This window comes from Anser cygnoides, chromosome 1, assembly GCF_040182565.1.
Source record: "Anser cygnoides isolate HZ-2024a breed goose chromosome 1, Taihu_goose_T2T_genome, whole genome shotgun sequence".
In the NCBI taxonomy this organism is placed as follows: domain Eukaryota; kingdom Metazoa; phylum Chordata; class Aves; order Anseriformes; family Anatidae; genus Anser; species Anser cygnoides.
Window position 1 is genome coordinate 48,434,326 of NC_089873.1, and position 20,878 is coordinate 48,455,203.

Genomic DNA, 20,878 nt, shown 5'->3' on the forward strand with positions numbered 1-20,878 from the left:
TCTTCTGAGTGGGGAAAGGTAGTAGCATCAGTTGTGTAAGGAATAGTAATCTAGTCAGGCTTATAGAGTCCATTGTAATTTCATTAGGTTTTTGTTTAAAAATCATCACCTTTAAAGCAGTTTGGTTTTTAAACAGTTTGTCAAAGGATTTTCTTAACCACTGTCCCTTGGCTTTTCTTCAATTTTGCTCATTTTTAGGGCATTTAGACTGTATTGCTACAGTTGAGTACATCGTGGTGGTTGTGATTGCATAACACACAATTCTGTTCCAAATTACTTCCTACTTTTTTATCATCTGCAATTTAGAATTCCTGCCAAAATAATGTGTCAAGACAGAATCTCTTTAAGAGAACCTCTTCCCCTGCTCTTAAGAGTAAAACAGAGTATACTTATGTTGCTTATAGTGCCAGGAATAAAGGAAGTCTATGGCCACTTCTGGATTTGGGAGAGCTGAATATTTTCAATATTTTATTAGCTCTGTTTGATAACACTGAATTAATAATGTAAAAATACCTCTCTCTTACAAACTTTCATCTTGCTCACAAGAGAGGGATCCTGTTACAGACAGGTGTTAGCCCCAGTACAGAATTCTGTCGTAACTGGTGCAAATTCTCGCCATGCTGTTGGTGAGTATTTGACAGTATGGCCAAAAACATAAAGTCCACGCTTCACATTATCTGAGGTGACATATCTTTAAATAGAGACATCCACACCAAATCATCACCTTTGCTTATCAAGTACTTCAAATGCTCTCTTCTTGGAACTCAGTCAACAAAGAGAAATTGATACGAACTCCTACCACCCTCCCAAAGAGTGTGCTACCCAGAAGACATGTCTTTTTCAGGATACAGTCAACACCTCTTATGTTAAATACAGCCTTTAACACTAGTGGGAGTTCTCCTCACAAGTATATAACATTTTGCATATACATAGCTCAGTAATTATGCTGCTTTTTCAGAGCATGCAGGTGTGGTGGTCTAACACCAGTAGGTAGCTAAGACCACAGCACCACTCTCTACCTCCCCCTCCTCAAAAACACAGGCGAAGAAAATATGAAGAAAGCTCACGGGTGAAGATAAGGACAGGGAGATCACTCACCAGTTATTGTCATAAGCAAAACATACTGGAGCACTGAGAACTAAAGCACACTAAAAATACCTTCCTCCCCATCCCCTGCTCCTGCGTGGGCTCCTCTCCACGGGCTGCAGCTCCGGCCCGGGGCCTGCTCCTGCGGGGGCTCTCCATGGGCCGCAGCCTCCTCCAGGCCACATCCACCTGCTCCACCGGGGGCTCCTCCACGGGCTGCAGCGTGGAGATCTGCTCCGTGTGGGACCCGTGGGCTGCAGGGGGACAGCCTGCTCCGCCAGGGGCCTCTCCACAGGCCGCAGGGGAACTGCTGCTGCCTGCCTGGAGCACCTCCTGCCCTGCTGCTGCACTGACCTTGGGGTCTGCAGGGCAGCTTCTCACTCCTCTCTGTCCCCGCTGCTGTAGCACAGCATTTTTTCCCTTTTGTTAAATCTGCTGTCAGAGGTGCAACCAGCATGGCTCACTGGCTCAGCTTTGGTCATTGGTGGTTCACTTTTGGAGCTGTCTGAAGCTGACTCTTATGTAACATGGGGCAGCTGCTGGGCTCTGCTCACAGAGGCCACCCCTGCAGCCCCACACTACCAAAACCCTGCCACTTAAACCTGATACAGCAGGTCAGTCTGCTTGTCAGCCTATAGAACATTATATTGGCCATGAAAGCACAGTTTTTTCTGGGTGTCAGCTTCCCTGGACTTTCTGTTGCAGAGCCATTTATTTTCCCGAGTCTTGAGATTACTGGAAGACTCTGAATATTCTCAGAGTTATTTGGCCATGCAGATTGAGCATACCAGTTCTGGTTTTGGTATCTGATAAGCTTCCTTGTTAGAAACCAGATCCATTTATCTTTCTGGGAGAGAATGTTCTCCCAGCTGAGCTTTCCTGTATTTGGCCGGCCAAATGGTGGCAGGTGAATAGTACTTAAGAGAAGCTATGCTACAGAAGTGCAGAATATACTAATGTGTACTAGGAATGACCTCAAATTCTTTGCCAAGTTAATGATTTTTTGTGTGTCCTCAACAGTGGCATGTATTTCATTTTAAATAATTCCTGCACATTGGACTTTTTGGACACATTGGACTGTGAGAAATTTCAGACTCGAGTTCATGGAAGAACTCCAGTTTATGGTTTGCTCAGGAGTCTGCCCTGTGAGTGCTTCAGCAAACTTTATGGAAGTCGATGAAGGAAGCAATCATAATTCAAAAATAACAAGTAAGACAAGTCAAAAATTGATTAAATTCAGGTCACCTTGTTAAGGTGAGAACAAAGTAAATGGAGAAATTCCAGTTACTTCAAAAATCTGAAAAGAGAAGGACACTATGGCTGTAGCTACATGAGGTGAGCTGGGGGCTGAGGGGGACAGTGGGACAGGCAGGGTCATGCTGTCACCAACACAGACAGAGCCCTTCAGCACCACCAGCACCACCAGCAGGGGACGGTGGCAGCGACTGGAGGCAGTTACAGATCAGGGATCGCGAGGCAGGTCTGCGGGGGTACAGCTGGGTGGGGGTAAAGCTGGGAGGCTGAGGCTGTGGGTGAGGATCATCGAGGTGCTAGCCTACCTGCAGCACGGCTCATACACGGGCCCAGGGTATGAGGTTAGGTGCAGTCTCCAAGCCAAGTGGGGGGGCCACGTCAGGCTTGTCACCAGCCTGGCTCACGCCACAGCAGTTCCCCAGCAGTTGGTCCAGGGCTGCTCGAGGGGGCTCCATCTTAGGGCTGGCAGTGGGCACCGGCAGCCAGGCCCCTCAGGTGAGGGGAGGAGATTGCAGAGTTTCTTGAGGCAGTTGCAGTCCTGACACATGGGGGATAAGCTTATGGTTCTAGTCGGTATCCAACTGTAAAGTCCAACATTAAAGTTGATTTTAAGGATATCAGTGACTGAAGAGAATAAAGTTTTGTTCACTTTGCTTTGTACAGAGTGAAAAATAGCTCCTACAACATTGAATAATTGATGATCATTTGATAAAGATATTACAGTGCTTTAATAGTTACATTCTTCTTTGAACCAGGATGACAGACTTCTCACCACTTTTAGCAGTGTTGCATCATGTTTGATTCAGTTGCCAGAATCACAGAATCACAGAATCGTCTAGGTTGGAAGAGACCTCCAAGATCATCTAGTCCAACCTCTGTCCTGACACTAACAAGACCTCCACTAAACCATATCACTAAGAATCTTAAGAGTATTTCTTCTATGCATGTGAAAGTAGTGAGCATGGTCAACTGAAGTTTGCAACACACAAAATAACTAAATAAGAGCACTTTATTTTTTAATTTGGTAATTTCAGACTTTATAAAATAGAACTTTTCTGCATATATATGTTCCAGGGCAGACAGCCCTTAACACTGTATGATTCTGTGACAGTAAAGTAAACTGAGCAAATACTTGCATTAAGAAGTAACACTGAAGCTGCAAAAATGTGGAGCAAAACTTAGGTTCCGAGCAAAGATGAGCCACTGGTTAGTTCTGTGTTGGGACTTAAAAGGTCAGTATCTACTAACTGGAGGAATAACACCTACTAAGAGGTTTAAAAAAGTCTATGCAAAAGAGTATTTCACTGGCAGAATAAGAGGGTTAGCTGTAAATAAACTCACCTCTGAAACTTTATAAATGCAGTGCTTTCCTCGCCTTGTTTTTAAGTAGCTTTGACTATTACAGTTTTCATGATTATGAAATATTATCCTTGCTAGAAAAAAGGACTGGGGCAAGAAGGTAGATCTCTGTCAGTCTCCTGATCCTACAGTACTTTATGTAACTTGTGTACTACGAGTCTCTGCTAGACCACTTCACCATCCTAAGTGTTGCCTTTTTTGTCCTTGGGGATGTATGTTGCTTCTTTTCATCCTCTGTTTCTTGTTTCTTCACCAGGTTCATCCGTAGGATCGAAAAGTAAAAACTCCAAGGCTCATCTCACAACAGTTTATAGAGCTATGGGAGAATATGGGAGACTTCGGATGGCTTAAGTGGATGTAAATTCTCTTGCTGTGGAAAACGGTGACCCTACAATTTCACTCCACCACTGGTGCAGGAGTAGCATTTGTATGGTAATGTAGCAAGTCAAGTCATTCATTGGGCTGCAGACTAACACAGAATAAAATAAAACTTTGTTGTTGGCTGTGAGGTCACAGATGTACCAGTGCTGGCACCAGGGGGAGGCAGGAGGCTCAGGCCAAGAGGTAGTTAGGGTTAGCCCTTTTGGTGACAAAAAGGATTTGCAGAGGCCAGTAATGAGTCTGCGACATTATAAAGAAAAGACCTTTCCACCTTGTCAAGGCGGTGGACGAAGTAATCATGGAGGCTTGGAGATAATAGATCTCTCCATTTTAAATTTACTCAGTTAGTGACAAAAATATTAATGTGTTGCTAATTTAACTTAAAGTAATTGTATGACAGAGAATCTTTAACTATAATTTTGAAGTGCCACAGATACAGTAGGTAGGATTTTTTTTCTTACTGTCTGAGTCAATTTCTGTAAAATATATTTTTCCAGATATTGCTTCCTGTGCAAGTTCATTATGACTACAAGTTTTTTACAAGACAAACAATAAATTAAGCTTTTCCATTCACTCTGCAGTGTTGTTGATTTCCATGTGCTGCTGATTTGGTGCACCAGCTGTAGCAGTAATTAGTATTCAGTATTCTTGTTAGAACATGCAAATTCTGCAGGCCAAAACACGAAGAGCTACAGAAAAGCATTAAGAAAACTTAAAGTAACCGTAGGCTCTGTTGGTAGATGTGACAAAAATTGAGAATGTCATAAATCATGCTTTGTTACGGGAAGGATTGTAGACCTAGCTTTTCTGATGGGAAAATGATATTGATGTAGTCGAATTTCCTTCAGGAAAACAATGCAGAGAATGCTGTAGACAATGACTGTAGAATGGAAAATGTTACTGCGATCTCAAAAGGCTAACGTAGGGGAAAATGTATTTTCCACTTGTACTTAACCTTTGTAATTACTATTGGTGGATAAAATTGGTTTAAACTGTTCAAGATAAGCTTTCTTGTGCATAGCTATTTAAACTAGACACTCAGTGGAATAAAACTTTAAAAGGAGGTAATCTTATATTGTGTCCTTGAAAACACCTGCACAGTGGACCTCCACCAAGGTAGTCAAAAGATTCTTCACTTAGTTAAGGGGGAATAATTAATGTTCAAACCAAACTGCTTTCAAAATATTTTGAGGTTTTTTTTTTTTCCTAATTGCAATCAACTCTTACTGTGCCCATAACTAAGAAATTAGTATGTTTTTTAATTGTAGAATATTGCAGGCAGGAACAGGCCTCAGGAGGTGTCTATTCCAAACCACCACTCAAACCAGGGTCAGCTATGAAATCAGAATTTCAGATTTTTATTTGCTCTTAATTTTTTATTTAATTTTTGGCAAAATATTGTCATATGCGTAACAGTTCTGGTATGTCAAATTGTCACAAAACAGTAAATTCTTCCTCTGAAATAACTCTGCAAACAGTCCATCCGTCCTACCCAAATGTGTCTTTCTTACTCATTGGTTCTCTAATATGCTTTTAAGACTTTTTTCTTTTTTTTAGTAGTACTAATTTCTGGTACAGTGTGCATAAGCAGTGCAATATTTTGTTGCTAGAATTTTACATAGAAGAAGAAGACTTCTGATACATTGTGTTAGCTGACTTGAAAATGTTTCAGTAGTGATTGTGCTGCAGCTCACAGTATGCAGAAGTGGGTTAACAGAGTACTACTGCAAAGATGCTGATACTTGTTAGATCTAAGGAGAGAATACTTTTCAACATAAGTTTCACTCATGTTTTTTGTGAATGTCTGTCATCTTTTGTTTTAATTTAACTAACAATGCAGTATGCTAGTGGACGAGAAAGAATTGTCTACAGGGACCAAATGTTTCTGTACTCTTCCCATCCACATCATCCACTTCCAAAGACTGTGGTTCTTGCCTTAGTCAAAAGATACCTCTTTTTCCAATTATAAGAGCAGACAGGACTTCAAAATGATTTACATTTTTATTTGCAAAATTGATTGAGAAAGGTTAGAGATCACTGGGGTAGGAGACAGTTCCTAGAAGTTCTAGGAAAGTAAAAGAGTGAAAATCAATTGATTTTGTTTGCTATATATTCAGTTTTACTACATATATAACAACTTTCATCAACACTTTTTATATGGTTAAACAGCACTATTCATGCACATAAAATAAATAAATCTTCTATGTTGTGTAAAAAATCCTTTATACTGGCACCATTTATTCATATGTTCATACAGTATGTATGTATGTTGGTATTAAACATGTTCATCCTTCTGTCTGCAATGAGAAAGCTGTATAACCCAAGTATACGGCATATTTGAAGCAAAGTAAATTGTGTATATAGACAAATCCTTTAATGTAAGAGTACAGTCCTGTATTTGTATACAGGTTTGTGTAAGATAATGTTCTTATTACAGCTTTTGTCAGAAAAGTAAGTATAGTGCTTCATAGTTTGTGTCTGTTCCTTTTACAGACTGCCTGGCAAATATTTCTGTATAGATACCCAAACAAATAAACAAGGCATACATCTGAATACTTAATCCTGCTTTAAAGCAGTGTCTGTAAAATCATACAGAATTCTTCTCATGAAGATTCGGACTTCTTACACTGTAACTACAGTATTGATGGGAAACCAAATCTGTTTTTAGGAATAAATATTTTTTGCCTCCCAAGTAGGGCCTCACACAAATTACAAAATTGACCTTCAAGCGCTCCTGTTATACTAAAGGATTAGTATGCATTCAGAAGAAGTTATGGTTTTTGCCCTTGCTTTGCATCAACAAAATTCCAGTTTTTAAGATGTTAATTATGTCTCCGCTGATGTCAGGGCCAATTAGACACTTATATTCCCACAAGGAGCTTATTATTTTGTTGCTCTTTGTGAAAGCAGCAGGGGAAAAACACATCTCTGTGAGTTGAGTTTAAAGACACAGAAGTTTGCAAATAAAAAATAAATTATTAATTTATAGTATAATTAAGCTTTAAATTCTGCAGGGATGTCACCTTCATACAACTAGGAATGTGCTTTACTTACCTGGAATATATTTTCCCCAAGATACTCTTACTATTAGAGATGTTAAGCATCTTCTTTCTTTTTTTTGACAGGAAATTCTGGTGATTAAAGATCATGGCAACCATAGAGGAACTGGCCCATCAAATTATTGAGCAGCAAATGGGAGAGGTACATACATTTTGAGACATATTTAAGAAACTTTGAATATTAAAATGTACAGACTGATAAGTAAAAACCAAAGTTACAAGAGAAAATAAGTTTTAGTACACCCAAAGCTTCAGGAGACCCTCCCATGGAAGACTAGAAGATCTTACTGTGTCCATCTTAAAGTTATACAGCAAAATCTTTCTTGGCCAAAGTTTGCCCCACAGAAATGAAGCTAAAGAAAATCTAGCAGTATTTCCAGTAAGTAACTAGCTGTTCAGCTGTGCCTTTTGGGCCTATAGTGGTCTTCAGAGAGCTGTCTGGTTGAGCAAATTGCTTTGCTCACTTTCACTTACAAAAAGTACAATCAAGGGAATTGTCATTATATAGCTTTTACTTCCCAACTAAGCAATTACTTCACTTGTTGTCATTTGTTTTTGTAAGTAAAGGTTTGCCATGCTCATCACTGTAAAATATTTGTTGGTGTTTAGTGTATGTCAGGGGGAAGATCGAATTCTTGTTTCTGCAGACTTCTGTTTTTGTTTTTTTTTTTTTTTTTGGTACACCTGTGTACAGAATCTGTGTGCTGCAGCAAGACAACTTCCAGAGACGCACAGATAGTTTGCGAGTGTGGATAACTCTATACATACATGCTTATCTAGAAAGTTCCATCAGTAGCACTTCTCTAAATAAGATAGGAGCAGAACAATTATATCTTTTAGCTTGAAATACCCACACTCGGTTTCTTGTCAATATCATACATAGAATCACTTTTCAAGTAATTTTTGTTCCTCTACATCTTGAATTGAAGTAGAAAGGTTGGGGGGCAGGATGGTTAATCTATCCTGTATAAATTCGTGTGGGTTTTGTTATTGTAGCATCTGAGAATTGCTAAGGCTATATCACAAAGGACACTGGTGGTGTATGTGATGTATCATTTTTTTCTTTCTCCCTGTGTTTACAGGTGGGAATGGTGTACCTAGCATAGTTTTGTTCTGTTAATATAATTCCCTGGGGAGGCCTAAGTAGGGCTGTATTACCTGTTTCTTTGTTTGGAAACTGTGGGTTAGTCAAAGCTAGATGATGTGTATGTTCCACTCGGAAAAGAGGATGATGCATTCAAATGATGGTGTTAGCCTCTGTGAGAGTTGTTCTCAATTTCCTAATGTGATTTCCATGAGACAGTGAGCTTATCTGGTGTCTCACTGCAACGGGAAAGGGAAAGTCCTTTTTCTGTTTCTTACTTTGTAATCAGCTAACTCAGTTTCTCCACCAGCCGATACAAATGGAAGTTTTTCTGCTGGGTTAATGAGTTGAGTAGGATCAGAGAAGCATGAAGCCTAAAGGAGATGACTGGTAGCCAAGGGAAGAGAGGCAGAGGAGGAGGCAGAGGGAGTGGAGGTGTGATAATGCTGAATCTGTACGCAGGGAGCTGTTGGGCTGTTTCTTTCTTTGTGAAACTGCAGCCTTACAGTTTTCATGGAGGTCCTTCTGTCAGCATGTAGGTTAGGATTTGTCCTTTAGTGGGTTTAGTGTTTTACTGTGCCTGAGACTGTCGTTTCTTATTTTGCGATGGTGTGTCTTAAGCATTCCCCAGTCCTCACTTAGCCACTTATTCTCATGCTATGATAAGACTATCATAGACATGTTCATGTGAGTTCTCTTTGTCCTTGTGTGACACAAAGGTAGACAAAACTGGAAAAAAAAATTAAAAAAATGGGATAGTGGAGGACTCTTTTCCCCCTGGGTTGTGGTCCGTCTGCTTATCTGGTACAAGGTGCAGCCCAGCCTTGCACAATGCAGATGTATTTAAAAAAACTAAAAAGAATAACCTAGAGCTGTGCAAGGTGGGATTACATAAGTGAAAATTACTGTCAAAGAAGCACACTGCCTGAAAGGTGCGGTCAGCAAGGAAAGTCCGTCTCACAGGGGCCTTCATGTAGTATTTCACATCCCTACCCACCACTGATCTACTAGCTGTAATCTGCTTGGTGGTGTGCATACTGGATATGAGCTTTGAAAACCATATTTAAGCTCTATGGAACTTCAGTCTTTTAGCTAGCATTTGTAATTCTCTGAAATGAATGAATAGTTTAAATTGAATTTAAAAGAAAAATTTACATTAGTAGAACATATGGAAAAACAACAGGTGTTCCCATTCTGAAGAAAATGTAAAGTGCTCCTGTGTTTTATTGCAATATAATAGTCAGGAGAGTTCTATGGTGTGTTTTGATTTCTTTGTAATGTTAATTCTTGATATGGAACATTTTAAAATACAAAATTATCATAAATGATTTTATGATGGCTTTCACAAAAATGTGTTTTTGCCAGTTGGGGACTTTCTTTGCATAAAACCAAAACATTAAAAAAAGAAGGTATAGCCTTGCCTAAGTGGAGCATTGTGCAATGTTTATCTTTTCATACTTCTCATCAGATTTTGCTAAGTGTGAGATAATTCATATTTCTACATGAGTGTCATATTACTTAATTCACGTAGGGAATTTGTTTGTCAAGAACCTACAACAATCTTCTTTCTTTTATCTGTGGTTCCGTACGCTAGATATGTGGCAGTTTGTTTCCACAGATCTGGCAGGTACCAGCAACAGAGGAAAGTTACACATTTTTCTAAACAGAATCTATCATATATGTACAAAATGTATTTTTTAAACAAATTCTGTGGTTATTCTGATCAGTATTTTTTTTAAACTGCAATAAAAACCTTTATTCTGTATCGAAGCAAAACTGTCAAGCTGACAATATTTTGTGGGGATGATGAGCAGTTTTACTTCATACCACATGTAGATTGCGACACTGTAACTGTAAAGCAGTCCTGGAATACATAGCTTATTTTGTGTAGTTAATACAAGTTCGCATAAAAATCTGATTGCCTGTAAGTCACCCATCGTGCATGTCATTTGACAGAGTATTGCAGAATTTTTGTGCAGCAAAGTACCTCTTTCAAGCTCTTAATGTTGATGTATAGTGGACACTTCTTTCTCCTTTACTTAAGCAAAGTGAATGAATCGTTTAACTACTGAAACTGTTCACATTCTTGAAAAATCCAGTATTTTTGGAAAGCAGTGTTCCAAATGTCTTGGTTTGACAACGATTTCTTTTGATGGTGCAGGCGGCTCTAGTAGTCATCATGTCACCTTCCCCCCCCTCCCCCCCAGCAGCTTAATCCTGCTGTCTCATTTACTCTGATGCATTTGCTTCTGAGCATTGTGGAAATCTGGATTGAAGGTTTGATCTATGCTAAGAACAGCCTATGTTTCTCTTTTGCTGGACTATTTTTTGACCTGCATCAATATCCTATTCCAGATCACTGGATGACTAAACAACCAGGCTTACCTACCAAGCTGAAGGGACAGAATCAAGTAGGTTATAAGAGCTGAGACCGGTGCCAAAAGTAATGCAGTTTGGGGTGAAGTTTCAAAAGCAGTTTAGGTTGATTGGAGTTTGTATTCCTGCTGTAAGGGAAAGTCTTGCCGAGCACTCCTTCCTCCTTCTCTTGCTCACCTCCAGCTGTGTCTTCTTGCCTTTCTTGTGCTGGCGTTACCACTTACATGGTGGTGTGGTTGCAAAGTCAGGAAGCGGATCCAGGAGGAAGAAAAAAGCTCTCGACCAGTCATGAAACAGTATCTTTATGGCACATAGAAGTATATATTACTTAATTTAATCCTTGGGAAAAAGACACAGTTGAATAGTAGCATTTTTAAATGGTGTAGAAGCTAGGAATTATTATTAGTACAGAAACTGCAGGATGAAACATTTTTTGATCTGTATAGTCATGCTGCAAAACGTTTGGGAAGTTCCTGGGGAATGTAAGACGAAAAATTTAGTCTGAAGGTTTCTAAACACTGTGAAGACAAATGTCCTTTGTAGTACAAAAAGTCCTGCCTTTTGGACCAAGCCTCTGTACATAGCAGCTGTACTTCTCATTTTTTGTGAACAAATAATCGAGTGAATAATACCTATATACGTTTTGTGATAGTATGTTAAATTTTTTTAAAATAGTGATAATTATTAAAGCACTTCCACAAACTATCTGAGAGCAGAGGCTTCAATTTGTTTTCAGATACAATGCTTGCTGAATTTGTCCATTTCATTGATCTGCTCTAAGATTCTTGGTAGTTCCCTGGTAGAGAGTTCTTTGGTTTTGGTTTTATTTCTTTGAGGTTCAACAGAACAAAAAAGGCCAATTGCTGTGTTTTCACACCAAAAATTCTCTTGTCACTTTATTTAAGCCGTTAAGGTAAAAATAATGTTAGTTTAAATGTAACACAACTATAATGAAAGATATCATGTTTAGTTTATGAACATGAACATCAGCAGTAATAATTCAGAAAATACTCAGTCTAATTGACTGAAGTGGATTTGCCAACAATTGATTGTTTTACTTAGTGTTTCTAAATTTCTAAGTGAATTTCTAAGTGACATGTCATGAACAGAATTTTCTAACTAGCAAAATTAAGCTATTAAATTAGATCGCAAGCATTTGAATTCCTTATACAGCAAGTGTGTCACACTTTTCATAACCTTGTGTAGAGAAGTCAGAAGTTGGTAAAACTTTACAGGAGTTCATCCATTGAATTGGTATATCAGTCCTTAAGGTAATATATCCATTGTCAATCCATTACATTTGTTTATTCTTTCTAGATTACCCATTCCCAAGGAGCTGTTACACAAACACTAATGGATGGGACAGCACAACGAATACAGATTGTACCTTCAGATTCAGGCCTCTCTTTACCACAGCGTATACAGGTATGCTTCATCCAATATATTTTAAAAGCAGTGATGAGCTATTTATTTCCACCAATTTTTGTGTATTGTTCTTTTTCATTTGCCTCAGGTTATTTGCTAGAATGTAAATATTCAGTCCTGGGTGCCAGGGGTTGTTTTTATATAAATAGAAATAAAACATTATTCCAATGCTTTCTTTTTTTGTTTTTACTCCAAAGAATTTTAAGATGTACAAAAATTATAACTGCTGAATAGAATAAAGGTTCCCCCCAATACTGTAATGATACTGCTCTTTAAAAACTGTTTTAAACTTTTGAGATTTGTTAATTCAACTAAGTTGTTGGAGCATTTCTACAATTTGGAGCGGGGATGAGAGAAAATACTGCATTATATTGTTGATACAAGTCTGAGAAGTGTGTTAAACGATGCTGGGTTTGGGCCATTTCAACCAGTGTTATACGTCTCAGTAAGCTAATTTATAGCCTAGCCAGGTAATAATCTCCAACTCAAGTGAATGCTCTATTTTAAAATTTCCTCTTGGAGAAAAATATTAACCACAGCAGAAATTTTAAAAATATTCTCATACACATGTTGTTGCACACAAAAACACTCCAGTTTGTGAGCCAACTGCTAGTATAATCTTGGTTGCTTTTTTCTTTTCACTCTTCACTCTTCAGTATTTTTCACTGTTTTTTTCCCGTTTCAGTGTATTGCATTCAAGCTTTGTCCTGCCTTCCAAGATTCTTCACTAGTGCCCCCATACATGATGTTTTGTTTTGTTTTACCACTGCCTGTATTCTAGTCCTGGTGTCAGCCTTATCTATGCAGTAGATCTTTATTCTTTCAGCTACCTCCACTCCTTTTCTATGCTTTCTGTACAGCTGTAACTTTAATTAATTTGTATTAATCAGTTAACGCATGTCTCTTTATCCTGTTTTCTTCATCAATATCTGTATGCTGTAGTGGGAAGCCATTTAATGTAATTTCAGTATCAGGGTCTGAATGTAGGACAACATATATGACCACAAGCCTTTGAACAGCAAGACAGTTGTGTTGATTCAGAGCCAGTGGCAGACGTCTAAACCCCTTTGGTGGGGGTATAGGGGGGAAGAGAGAACTAATTTCAGATAAGGACTGTAGCTACTGCAAATATGAAGAACACAGAAGAACTGTATTTCTAGCGATAGTTTTGTTCCAATGACCTTTATATAGTTTTTCATCATCTCAGGTAGCTGAAGTACCACTTGTTTCTGTCCCAGGTCCTTCGCCCCTTGTCTTTTTTCACCACACTCATCGATTCTTGCTTCAAAATGGATGGTGAGTGCTTTCAGATAGTGGTTGTCTCTTGTTTGAGACAGTGCTCAGAACGGCATCCTTCCTGCAGCAGGCATCTACAAACATGGCAGCAATATAAGTAATAGTAACAAATTAGATGTGGGATAGATGTTAGTAATGAAAACTTTCCACAAAGAAGAATTTATAGTGGGAAAATAAAATAGATTGTATGAACAAATACATTTCAGTGAAATGTTCAAAAAATATAGTAGATTGGTTCATTTTCAGCTTATCATTTCAGTTAATATTTTTTGCTTTGTTTGTTATTATTAAGTGCACATAAAGAATTTTCTGAAATCTTGAAATACAAAATCCTGATTAAAAATTGTAAATGTTAAATTTAAAATGTTCTTTAAAACATATTTCACTAGTTACCCTTTTTAGGGAAAGTTAACATTTTGTCTCTGTGGTGGTTTCATGCCGGTAGGCAGTTCAGCACTACCACACTGTGCTTTCACTCCCCTCTCCTCAAAAGGACAGGGGGAGAAAATAAGATGAAAAAAAGCTCATGGGTTGAGATAAGGACAGGGAGATCTCTCTCCAGTTACCATCACAGGAAAAACAGACTCAACATAAGGGAGTTTAATGTAATTTATTGCCTATCACTGGCAGACTAGAGCAGAAAGAAACTAAAGCAAACTAAAAACACCTTCCTACCCATCCACCCTCTTCTACCTCCTCCCCCCAAACAACACAGGGGAGCAGGGGCTGTGGTCAGTCCCTAACGCTTCATCTCCTTCACTCTTTCTTGGTCACTCTCTGCCCCTGCTCCACGTGGGGTCCCTTCCATGGGATGCCGTCCTTCCCGAACTGATCCTGCGGGGGCTCCTCTCCATCCCCCAGGAGCAAACTGCTCCAGCACGGGTCCCCCACGGGCGGCAGCTCCCCCCAGACCCCCTGCTCCTGCGTGGGCTCCTCTCCACGGGCTGCAGCTCCGGCCCGGGGCCTGCTCCTGCGGGGGCTCTCCATGGGCCGCAGCCTCCTCCAGGCCACATCCACCTGCTCCACCGGGGGCTCCTCCACGGGCTGCAGCGTGGAGATCTGCTCCGTGTGGGACCCATGGGCTGCAGGGGGACAGCCTGCTCCACCAGGGGCCTCTCCACGTGCCGCAGGGGAACTGCTGCTGTGTGCCTGGAGCACCTCCTGCCCTGCTGCTGCACTTCATTTGGGGTCTGCAGGGCAGCTTCGCACTCCTCTCTGTCCCCGCTGCTGTAGCACAGCATTTTTTCCCTTTTGTTAAATCTGCTGTCAGAGGTGCAACCAGCATGGCTCACTGGCCCAGCTTTGGTCATTGGTGGTTCCCTTTTGGAGCTGTCTGGAGCTGGCTGTTACGTGACACGGGTCAGCTGCTGGGCTCTGCTCACAGAGGCCACCCCTGCAGCCCCACACTACCAAAACTCCCCACACTACCAAAACCCTGCCACCTAAAGCCAGCAGAGTTTCTATAAAAGTTGAATGTCACATTGTTAAATGACATTTCTGTTCAAAACCAGCAGGTAGACTCATCCTTTTATGTTTAAACGTGCCTTTTTTTCCTAAAAGAGGAAATGAGAATTATTGAGATATTTAATTTATTGAAATGATATTGAAATGAAAGTCAAAACTTGTTAACAGACAAATCAATAAATGAAATGAAAGAAAATACTATCCTCTGTTATCATCAGGACACTTAAATACGTGGGAGAAATACATTTTTAGGCAGACAATCCTGAATTAATATATTCCTGCTTTACAGCATGATCTCTTTGGCAACACTGAATTTCAGATTATTCAGAAACACAAATTGTTGTCTTTGAGCCCTGATGTGTTTTCTTGAGAAGATAAGTGGTTTTCTCTTTCCTTCTGATTATTTTCTCTTATCTCAATATTTCGGTACTGGAAGTTGTTATAAAGTTGTTATACTTTGATGGAATGCTCCACTTCCAAAGTCCCTTTGAGATTTAGGTGGAGCTTTTGCAGCCATCTGCCCATAAGGATTTAGCTGCAGACAGACTGCTCTTAATTGTTTGAATTGCTTTCTGTTACGCCTGTGTTGTCAAACGCTTGAGAGCTGCAGAGAACATTTGTGCAGATTGAATAGCTTTGTATGGATATTAACATTACATTGTACCCACTATGTCATGCAGTGAAAATACCTACCTTTTAAAAATAAGTGTCTAGACTATGATAATAAGTAGATAATTTAGCATACATGTCCAAAAAATAATTCCAACCTTAGCTCAAATTTGTATTGTCACTGGAAAAATGTCAGGTTTTGAGTTAGCTTTATATTATACTTCGTATAAACCTAACTAGATAAAGTATATGCCTTCTTTTGATGTATACAGTTGCACTTTTAAGTTTTGATAGTGACACAGATTTTAGATTAGTATCTGTTAAAGAATAAGTCTGGGTATTCAAGAAACTGCACAGTATTCTGTGTTTGGCTTTTGTATCTTTATGCACCCAGTTGAGGATCACATGCATTGGATTTCTTCTAATCCCAGTGAAGTAGAGGTGCTTGGAGAGGGGAAGGGGAAGGGAACATCAGCTACTTTGGAAATAGCCAGAAAGGACACAAGAAAAATAAAGATTGTAAAATGAAGACAAATGGAATCTAAGGAGAAAGTTAAGGGAAGAAGGGATATAAAATGGCAAGGAAGTTTTGCCTTTTAAGGAATCATAAAGGAATTGAAAGAAGAAATAAAGGACTGCTGTAGTCATTTGTGGTCCTGGGTATGTGGATATCTTAAAAAACTGAATGGAAAATACTGTATTTATCGTCTTGGTAACTTCTGTGGGGTTTTTGTCCTATCTTCCTACCCTGCCCCCCAGATCTCATGGTAGTTGATGTTTGCTTTGTATTTTTAGCCTCTGATATTCTATAATTACCTGGCCTTCTAGCCTACATAGGTCTTAATTGTGCTTTGCAGAGAGAAAAAAAAAAGTTAGATGCCTGAAAGTTAACAGCAAAATTAATTGATCTGTAATTCAGAAATAGTTTGCAGGAAATAGTCATTGTATAATGGTGGTCCTTAATCTCTAGAATAAACCAGGCAGTTCTTGGTATAAGCTTTTGGAAAGAAAGGCAAGAAGTGACTAAAAGTGTTATGGTGGAAGACAGATGGAGTCTTGATTATTTACTCCAAGAATTATAATCTTCTGACAAAGTTGGCAAAAAATGAGTTTACTGGAGGGCTTTTTAATAAAAGTCTGCTGTGTTTGTGCTTGAGAATAGGAAAAAAAATGGAAAAAACAACCTGTAGGTCTCACTTTGTTTAAGTAATGAAACATGAAAATCATTCTTTTCCTTAAAAAAAAAAAAAAGGAAAAGAAAAAATGGCAGAGGCAGAGAAAACAAAATTTTAACTTATTTTATTTAGGAACATACATGTAAAAAACAGACCGAAAAAATGAAGTATAAAATGTTTGTACAGTCGTGTGAAAATATTATTGCTTTTCTTGCTGTTTGATGCTTTCTTTTTTCACTTTGAAGTCTATGGTTGTTGTTTTAGGATGTTTCTTTTTAAGCATACAAATACAGGAGGTGCTAAGCACTTTGCATGGTGTGCAGCAAATTCAAAAGTTAAAGATTTCTCAGAAACTTATGGGCCCTAGGGCTGAGTTACAGACACCTCAAATTCTGGATGCTAGAATTGTCAGGGGGTTTTGGTAGTTTTGTGAAAGCATGGGCCATTTGTAAAAAATAAAAGAGAGAATTCAGGTTTTGACTTCAAACACAAAGGTGACTCAAGTGCGTTTAAAAGAAAGTGAAAATCCAAGGTTTTGCCTGAGTTTACTTAACTCTTGTGTGACAGAGGGGAGGACAATCCTACTTCACAGTTGTCAAAGGCAAAATTCCCGTTTTCTTCGAGAGCCCAGATTGGGCCCCAGGGGTGATTACATTACCATAACAATTTGAGATAAATGTATTATTAGATTGTCACAGATCAGCAGACGGGCCAGAAGATTCAGATTGTTACAGCACTTGATCAGAGCTCAGCAGGCAAGCAGTTCATCTTAACAAATCATGATGGCTCTACCCCAAGCAAGGTGATCCTTGCCAGACAAGATTCCACTCCAGGAAAAGTAATCCTAGCAACTCCAGATGCTGCAGGTGTCAACCAACTGTTTTTTGCATCCCCTGATATATCTGCACAACACATCCAGGTAGATAATCCACTTTATTTCATACTTTTCGTTCAAATGGGATAAGAAGAGATGTTTTATTTCCAAGTATGTCTGTCTGGGTTCTCCTTTTTCAAGTTCTTTTTTTTTTTTTTTTTAATGCTATACTTTTTCTTGCATTAGGACTCATTGTGGATACTTAGAAATTATGAAGAACACATTTTTTTTGTGAACTTACTGCTTTCAAAATTTATATCCATTTATATCCTGGCTCATGAGATTAGAAAGAAAAGTGTAACTTTTATTGTCATTTCCAGACGTACCAACAGTCCTTCTTTATTGCTACTTCATTGATTCTCCCTCTGTTTTCATATATTGTTGAAAAAATAATATTTTCTCCCTTGTCCTCATAACTTAACATTTCCTTCTCCTTATTTTCCTTTTCATACACTTGTCGTAACTACTGTTCACTGCTGTGTGAATTGTACTCCAAGACAATTTCTTAGAGAGACTGTTAGTAAGGAATGGCGGTGGGAAAGTAGCACTAAAGATTCTGCATTTACAAAACCCAAAATGATGTGAGATTGTTAGTAGTGAGGGTTGTAACTCCCTAAACCGGTCCCCAGTGCTCTTTACTCCACCACACATTGTATGTGCCACTTAGTCCTTATGCTCCAACTTCCAAGCCTTCTGTCCCATATCCTCCACAGATGAGCATGTGATAGCACTGATTCCAAGAGTGCAAAGAACATGCCCGGGAGACCTGGGAGATACAAGATCCTTCTACATGAAGGAGGAGATTACTGCACTTCAGCTAAACCACGGTTATCACGTGTTGATTCACCCGTGTACATTTATTCTCCTATTAAATTACACCAATGTGGCAGTCCAGGCAACATTAGGATAGCTACAGTCCATTTAGTCCAGTATCTTACACCTAAAAAATGGCCAGAAACAGGCCTTTCTTGTGATTTGTGATAGACCATTTATGTTTTGGTCAGTATAATAACCTATGGCAGTAAAAACTATATAGTAAAAATAGTAAAAATTGATTCTTTTTTTTTTTTTTTTACAAATCACTATCATATTCTTCTTCAAGTAATCTATTTTCCCAAATGAAGACTCCTGATCTTTCTGGTTTCTGCTTTTCTAGGAGCCAGGCCACTACTCTGATTTACTACCCATATGTGCAAGCAGTAGCAAAAGTCAATCCAACTGAGAGGAATTTCATCATGTGTGGTGGTATCAGATATTTCATATTTTAGGTAGGCCTCAACAGACATATAAAGCAGTGGGATATGATTTGAAGTAATCCTAATAGAAAGGTTTTTTTCAGAAGACAGTTTAAAAGATGAAAAGTGTCCCACACTGGTTTAAAGAACAAGATTCGGGCATAGGGGAAGTCTGGACAGAAAATTAAAAGCTGTAGTTGTGCTTAGGCAGTTTGTAGCTGAGTTTGAGAGGCAACAAAATACTCTCTTAACTTGAGTTAGATTGTTCTATCGTCAACAAGTATGTAGTGGCAGAGACTGTTTTTGTTCTCCACTGAGAGTCGGTGAAATACAGAGTACCATTCATTTGTTGTTTAACTTCATATTCTTTGGCCTCTTTCATGTTTTCTCTCCTAAATGATCTTTCATCTGCAGTTTTGTCTTTTTTGTCGTTCTTCTGTAGCCTTCACTTGAAATGCCTGTTCATTTGCTACACAGAAAATCTCTCCTTTATTACATCTTATTTTTACGTTGACACATTTTCAAAACCCTTTCTCCCATCGTCTGCTTCACCTTCAGTGGCTCTTCTTCATTCTAATAATCAATTTTTATTCTACATATTCAAGGTCAGTTGATGAGTTCTCAGAGTCTGGGATTTTAATCTCCTCCTGGGCCAAATTCTGTCGTCCTTCCTTATGTGGAACTTCCAGTTTCAGTGCAGGTTTCATCTACGGAAGGACTTAAAATTTGTTTGTATATATTTTATATCATGTCATGAATATGCATAATGGTGATGATGGAAATTAGGAAGGAATGAAAAGTTAACGTTCTTTTAACCCGTCAAGATTATTTTTCTTAAAAAGATGCTATATTAAAAGAAAACTTAATAGGCAAGTCTCTGAGACAGTGCTGTTAATAGAGACTGATTAGAAAGAAATGGACTTCTTAAACATTCCCATATGTAAGTCTGTACTAGTTTCCAAACTTTGAAAAATGTGATTTTTAAATTTTCTCTGTAGAAGATAGGGTAATTTCTTCTTTCAGTAAGTCATCTTTCTTCTTATCAAAGGTCCTTTTTTGAATATGCAAAACAAGAAAGAGAGTGTCTGAATTCCTATTAAGACACTGCAGAAGTCAGAAACTTGTAAAACTTCTAAATTATATCACTTTTTAGTGGAAAGAATAATTTTCTCTTTTCTTCTTTACATTATTGTCAAGATGGTGTTTGGTTGTTACTTACGTGATCCTTTAGGTTCTTTCTTTCTTTGTTTATTTATTTTAATGTATGTCATTTATCTTAGTGGGTTAGAGTTCTTAAAGATCAAATAGAAGGCTGTAGTGCCAGCATTGTAGTGCTGTGGTTCTAACATGTGCTTAACGAAACTTTACAGGTTCCAGAAATAAATTAATAAGACAAGACACGAATGCAGAAATAATGTCAAACTTACTGAAAGCCAAACTATATACCACTTGATAATTAATGATACTGTTCAGAATGTTTTCTGTTGGTCCTCCATTTTATTGTTAAAAATGTGTATTGTAAAAAATGAATCAACAATTATGAATGTAGAAATAATAGCCCTTTCAAGGCTTTTTTTTCTTCTGTTTAATGCTTTTGCCTCTTTTGTACTATGATCAAGTCATTAGACTGTAAATCCAAAATTCAACAAAAGGTATGTATTCAACAAAATGAGTATGCAGATGATAAATGTTTTTCAAAACGTCAGTCTATTCTGCAGAGGTAATACTTAGATAAAATGAAATCTTGAAATCTCACTGGAAGTATTACAAGGAAAACTTTCATTGCATCCTGATTAGGCGCTCAGTGGCATGGCAGGTAGCTCGGCTCCTTTTTGTCTATGAGGACTGTAAAATGTACTCAAGAAAACTTCATACTTTGTAGATTTAGTCCCTTATCTTAGAGGAAATCCACAAGCATGAGATTTATTTTAATCTTTCTTGATGGTAAGAAAAAGAAAAATGAAATTATTTCCTATTTTTTTCCAGATTTTAACAGACAACTCTCCCAATGAACAGGCCCTAAATAAAGTGTTTGATCTGTGTGTTGTATGTGGAGACAAGGCATCAGGTATTTAACTTTTTTAAGGTAGTACCATTTTATAAAAGCAGTTTAAAATTCTTCTTAAGCTATGTAACACTTGGAATATGTATAGATATATGTAATACACAAACAGGAAACATACACTCTTTTTCATAGCAGA

The 20,878-nt window shown here is 38.4% G+C and overlaps 1 protein-coding gene across 20 annotated transcripts in view; it reads left to right on the forward strand.

Moving 5' to 3' along the window:
- NR2C1 (nuclear receptor subfamily 2 group C member 1) overlaps positions 1 to 20,878 on the forward strand; it is a 57,098-nt gene that overhangs the window by 12,814 nt on the left and 23,406 nt on the right. For 3 of the 20 annotated variants that reach the window (XR_010830621.1, XR_010830624.1, XM_066994918.1), the window contains exons 1-7: positions 481 to 626; positions 2,107 to 2,295; positions 3,956 to 4,131; positions 7,206 to 7,281; positions 11,917 to 12,024; positions 17,257 to 17,487; positions 20,664 to 20,745. Coding sequence is in view for 18 of the 20 variants with exons in the window: in XM_066994918.1 (XP_066851019.1) it covers positions 7,228 to 7,281; positions 11,917 to 12,024; positions 17,257 to 17,487; positions 20,664 to 20,745 (475 nt within the window). In the remaining 2 variants the exon portion in view is untranslated. Of the gene's footprint in view, positions 1 to 479; positions 627 to 2,106; positions 2,296 to 3,955; positions 4,132 to 7,205; positions 7,282 to 7,326; positions 7,519 to 10,578; positions 10,635 to 11,916; positions 12,025 to 13,262; positions 13,321 to 17,256; positions 17,488 to 20,663; positions 20,746 to 20,878 lie in introns of those variants that run through there. The other 17 variants (XM_048061103.2, XM_048061105.2, XM_048061091.2 and 14 more) reach the window with 15 other exon arrangements.